The following is a 5,594-nucleotide window of genomic DNA, read 5'->3' as shown; positions in this document are numbered from 1 at the left end:
TTGACCTGCAAGTCTATTATTCAAAAATCCGATACCTCGAAACTACTTCCGATTCGTTATCAGGGTCGCCATACAGGTCATAATATCGGTTCGTATCAGATCGTATCATGCATCGCATTCAGGTCGTATCAGTCGATAATTAGATCGTATCAGGTCGATATTGTAGGTCGCTATCAGATCGCGTCAGATCGTATCAGGGTCGTATCATTAGGGTTCGTATTCAGGTCGAATATATAGGTCGCCTATCAGGTCGTATCAGATCGTAATCAGATCGATATCAGCGTCGTATCAGATAGGGATCTTTTCGAGGGGGATTTAAGTTCCTCATATGAACACATGGGGTTTTCTTCCTCCGGTGTTCGGTGATTGGAACATTAAAGGGTCTGTCTCTCCTGGGGTTAGCAAACAGGTTGGAGAAAATTTGACTCAATCAGTGAAATCATCAAACATTTTTACGGAAAATAATTTTGAGGCAAGGGGATTTCTGTTTCCATTCGAACCATTTAGCCGAGCAGACGTCTGATGGGGCTGGTTGACTTTACACCTGAACACATCTGGTGGATTTCCTTTCTTGAATACACTGGGTTCTGTTGGTTTACAGATAATTAGATCAATAACATAATAATAATTTAATAAAGATGATCAGTAAGTCTGATGTGGAACGTTCCCGTTAAAGAAGGACTGCTTTGGTCACGTTTCCTCGCTGCAGGAATCACCGGGGCCGGGAAGAAGCCAACTCAGGAGGAGCGACAACACCACCTTCAGCGCGCGGGGAAGACAACGGCGACGCCCGCTCCACCTGGTCTTCACGACTCCGGCTCGCACACCCCTCACCGCCCGGCAGACGCCCTCGTGGAGGCCGGGCCGAGCGCAAGCGCCCCGGCGGGCGTTCCGACGACGGCTCGGGGCCCGAGGCGGACAGGTGCAGGCCCCACACCTTCCGCTGCTGAGACGCCACAAAGAGGGGCCGGGCTCCGAGATCGAGCTGGTGTTCAGACCGCACCCGCAGCTGGTCCACGACCAGGACTACAACCAGACCAGGTGAGGCCGGACCGGATGGCGCCCGAGATTTACGCCTGAAACCGTGGCGGGATTGGTAAAAACTGGTGTTTAAATTTAAAAACAGGAAACGTAGTCCTGTGATTTATTCTCAAACGTCTTTTGTAGGTTTGTGAAGACGACCGCCAACGCCACAGTGGACCACCTGTCTAAATACCTCGCCCTGCGCATCGCCCTGGAGGACGGACAGACCAACGGGGAGCCGGAGGACAGAGGACGGGAGGAGGGAGGAGGAGGAGAGACCGGAAGTGGAGAAGGGTCGAGTCTGAGCAGCGTCAGTGAGAAACAGTACACCATCTACATCATGACGAGAGGAGGACAGTTCTCCGTGAGTACGACTCGCTCTTACAGCCGATCACAGGATGAAGCATTTAACCCGTTACCGTCCACAGACACCGCAGCGCAGGTTTCTCCAGTTAGTCACTGGGGTTGCTCTTTATGTTCCAGGTAAACACCTCTGCAGCAGCAAAGGTTAGCACATTTAACCTCTTTCATACACACATTTACTGTTACGACTTACATCCATTAAGAGATCTGCTGGTTTGTCTTGGTCCAGTGTTTCTGTTCTAATGTGTTCCTATGAGATTAAATGAGTGGGACAGAAAGGGCTTCGGAGTTAGAGCAAATGTTTCACTGCAAATCTGAAAAACATTCATGTTTTAAAGAAGAAAATCAGCTCCGTCTGTTTTATTAAGACACGATTTTTATGTGGAATCAAACATTTTGTTGTGTTTCTACATCAGATTAAAACCTTTAACAGGAAACAATCAGTGAGGCTTTTAACATAGTAAATATTAGTCTTTAGTCTCGGCTTAAAGGTTAAAAGAATTATTTTGGGGAGAAAATGCTTCATACGAACAGTCTCCTCTTCTGTTTCTCTACAGGAACTCAAACACATTTCATTAAGTCAAACTGTTCCTTTAACGAACACGTGAGACAATTAAACAGAACGATTAATTTATCTCCTCTTTAATGTAGAAAATGTCACAATTTTACCACATCTGGTTTCATCTAACAGACGATTTAAAACCATGAACTATAAATCAAACCGTCTGCAGTCTGTGTGAGGTCCCCTGTAGGTTGAGGTCTGAGCTCTGGTGGATCCGGCTCCATGTGAACTGACTCTGTCTCCCCTCAGACGCTGAATGGCTCTCTGACTCTGGAGCTGGTCAACGAGAAGTACTGGAAGGTCCGGAAGCCTCTGGAGCTTTACTACGCCCCGACCAAGGAGCAGCAGCAACCGGCACCGCAGCCTCAACAGAAGTCTCCTCCTCCTCCTCCACCACCACCACCTCCTCCTCCTCCACCTCCTCTTCCTCAGAGGGAGGCGTGAGACGGAGACGCTCACCGCTTCAACCACACGTCTCCTCCTGAAGGTCGAAGTTCACCGATTCCAAACGTACCGACGTTAACGGTCGTTTCAAAAGAGTCTGACCTGAGATCAGCAGCCGGTAAACGTCTGAACTGAAGATCTGGGATCAGAACCTGGAGGACCAGTAGGATCTCTTTCCTCTGGCTTTATTATCTTATTACTTATAAATATTAAAAGCTGTGCATCTCCTGCTGCTGCTGCGGCCTCAAGCTGCTCCGATCGGCAGGTTTCACTTTTATTAGTTTTATTTATTCCTTTTAAGAACAAATAGAAATGTTGGAAAGTTGGTAAAATTAAGGAAATACGTACGGAAGCACATTTCAGACAGGAAATATAACAAATTCAATTAAATATGTCGTCAAATTTAAACGTTTTAAGTAACAATTTTCAAACTATCTAAACTGGGATACTCTTAGAATAGTTATAATTTTGCGTGGGAGGTTTTTTTTCTGCAGGTTACATTTAAGACTTTTTTAAGACCGTTATTAATGAAATTTAAGACCTATTTTATGTCTATAACGGTAGAAAAATAAATAAAAAGTACTAAAGATGTGACGGATAATCGATATTGGTTCCATATCGGCTTGGTTTTGTAGTTAAAGCACGATCAATACAGATCTTTCCCCAAAAAAACACATTCAAAAGATAAAAAAAATACAACTTTAAACAAGTAACGTGTGAAAATAAGTTGTTTTGTTTTACTTTATTTTGGGACCAGTTTATATTCCTGCAGGACAAAGGCAGCTTTATTTACCGTCTGTAGACTTTTTATAAAATTTAAAATTAAGAATTAAATTAAGAGTCTCTTAAACAATGACGTTTGGTAATAAATCAGACTGTAATGGATCAAAATCATATTTAAGGCCTAAAATTGAGATTATCGGGTAAATTAGCATCTCATCATTTTAAGTTCTGTCCGATACGTGAAGGTTATTTTCTCTCGGCAGAAACAGGCTTCCGTAAATATCACCAAAGATTTTAAATAAAGTCTAATAATCTGAACATTTATTCTTCACTGACTCTTTAGTTCACTGAAGTTTATAGAAGCTCATTTCTGAGGAGAAAAAAGATCCTGTGAGTAATTATAATGAGAAACTTTAAAGACTCGATATCACAAAATAATGACTTTGTGATATTGAGTCTGTGTTTAGAGAAAGTTTCTCGTTATAATTACTTACAGGATCTTTTTATTCCCCGTCACATTGGCAGAAATGAGCTTCCGTAGCAGTTTATTGATCTCGTTCGACTTCACGACTCGTCTTTAATTTCAGGCAGAAACAATCTGAATAATAAAGACACGTCTCCGTCTTTCATTTCACGACTGAAGCTCTCGGCTGCGTTCGTGGTGACGGGATCAGTGCGGGACGTCTCGCCACTGATGAATAATTAATATAGTTTTAATTCAGCTTTAAAGTCATTCCTTACTTTCTGTAAACGCACCGTCGCTTGTTCAAGCTGCTTCTTCTGCTTTAAGGGCTGTGGAGGAAATAGAGCCTATCCCAGAATGCACTGGGGTAAGACAGGGTGAATATACATCTGCTATATTTTACAATAAACACGTTCTTATTTTCCCGCCTCTCGAGATGTAGCTGTTTGACCCTCTTTACCTCCTACAGTGTTTTATTACTAATAAATCTGCATTAATCACAGGGAGAGCTCCACTTCTGTCTTTATGCACTTTATATTTCCTGCAGCCATATTAAGTTTTCCTACCTGACCTCAGTTTTTATGGAATATTTGTATATTAAGAATGATTTATGATGAATATTTCCTTTTTCTTCTGTTGGATAATTAACTCTTCTGTCAGCGATGCAGCACAATAAAGTCAATAATCTCATGTTTGGTGTCAAATGTTTTAAAGTTATTTTATTATGTTTGCGTTTCCTACATTTTGAAATATTCTGTTCATTTTTTTAATTAGTTGTCTCACATTTTGATTGGCTCTGGTTTTCTGAACTCACTGCTTTTGATTTAAATGTGTTTTCTCTGGCGGCCGTTTGATGCCACCAGATTCTCTCAGCAGCCTGAAGGAAACCAAGTGAAAGAGCGACGAGGACAGACAGATTTCATCAACTGTGGCTTTATTGAAACGAGGGGAAGCAGGGAGTTTACTTCTTCTTGGACACACCGACGGTGCGACCGCGACGGCCGGTGGTCTTGGTGTGCTGACCGCGCACACGCAGACTGGAAGGAAACAGAGAGAGAGTTTAAATAAAGAACATCTGAAAGTAACAATTTAAGAACAAAACAAACTCATCTGTTGGTGAAACGTCAATATAAAACTTAACAGAAATCAGACTAAACGTCCTGAAGATCCACTGTGTGCTGTCAGATTGAACACTGAGTCTCCTCCAGCAAACACTAAAGTGACGCCATCGTACAATAAACACGATAACGGAAAACAGCAGGTGTCTGTGATTAATGTGAGACAGATGCTGCTGCCTCATTATGATTAATGTAAGTGTTTAAAGATGTAAGTGCTCTGTGGTGAAGAGGACCAACAGACTCTGGATCAGATCTTACCCCCAGAAGTGCCTGAGACCACGATGAGCCCTGATCTTCTTCAGCCTCTCCAGATCTTCTCTCAGCTTGTTGTCCAGACCGTTGGCGAGGACCTGGAGCGAGACGCAGAGACAGCGGAGACGTTTGTTAGTTCACACCAACGACAAACCGCCACAGAACATATAATATATAAGACTTTATAGGACTTTCTCCTGTCCTCTGAACTGACTGAGGACCAGAAGCACTAACAGGGACTGTTACCGTGTAAAGGTGGACACTGACAGCAGCTCATCGTCCTTTACATTCAGGTTCAGGGTTCCCACTCTGAACCTCTCTGGTGGTTCTGACAGCACTGAGCCTCTAAACAGTCACAATCTGAAGGACAGACACATTCAGTCCACTGTGTCCCAGCAGCAGTCCCGTTGGTATTTATCTTATTAGACAGTCTGAGTTTGAGGGTCTCTAAAGTCTCTGTGTTCACCGGCTCTTCTGACGGCTCAGACGTCTAAAGGCCGATATGATAACCATTGATTGGAAGCAATCAGCTGATGTTCATTAATGGATCGTTAGAGACAGAGTACTTTGTCCCCAGAGGACAGATGCTGTTCTGTCTCGGTGCGGACAGACGGTGTGTCTCGTGTGTCTCGGTGCGGACAGACGG

General features: G+C 43.4%; 2 protein-coding genes across 2 annotated transcripts in view; one reads left to right on the top strand and one right to left on the bottom strand.

Annotated features, from left to right (window-relative positions):
- Nucleotides 1-945: 945 nt before the first annotated feature.
- On the top strand, nt 946-4,268 carry LOC118342347 (E3 ubiquitin-protein ligase RING2-A-like; the record flags this gene model as incomplete). Its single annotated transcript, XM_035680839.1, is given in 3 exon segments — nt 946-1,041; nt 1,168-1,387; nt 2,198-4,268. Coding segments are annotated over 3 exon segments (511 nt in total), but the record flags the coding sequence as incomplete, so codon positions are not given.
- Nucleotides 4,269-4,495: 227 nt separating this feature from the next.
- Nucleotides 4,496-5,594, bottom strand: part of rps18 (ribosomal protein S18) — a gene marked incomplete in the record, with an annotated part of 2,287 nt that continues 1,188 nt past the window's right edge. Inside the window, 2 exon segments of the mRNA XM_035680840.1 lie at nt 4,496-4,615; nt 4,955-5,046. Coding sequence (XP_035536733.1) covers nt 4,540-4,615; nt 4,955-5,046 — 168 coding nt within the window.

Source organism: Morone saxatilis, unplaced genomic scaffold (assembly GCF_004916995.1).
Source record: "Morone saxatilis isolate NCDOM2014 unplaced genomic scaffold, NCSU_SB_2.0 Contig9, whole genome shotgun sequence".
Taxonomy (NCBI): domain Eukaryota; kingdom Metazoa; phylum Chordata; class Actinopteri; family Moronidae; genus Morone; species Morone saxatilis.
This window is presented reverse-complemented; position numbering and strand designations above follow the sequence as displayed.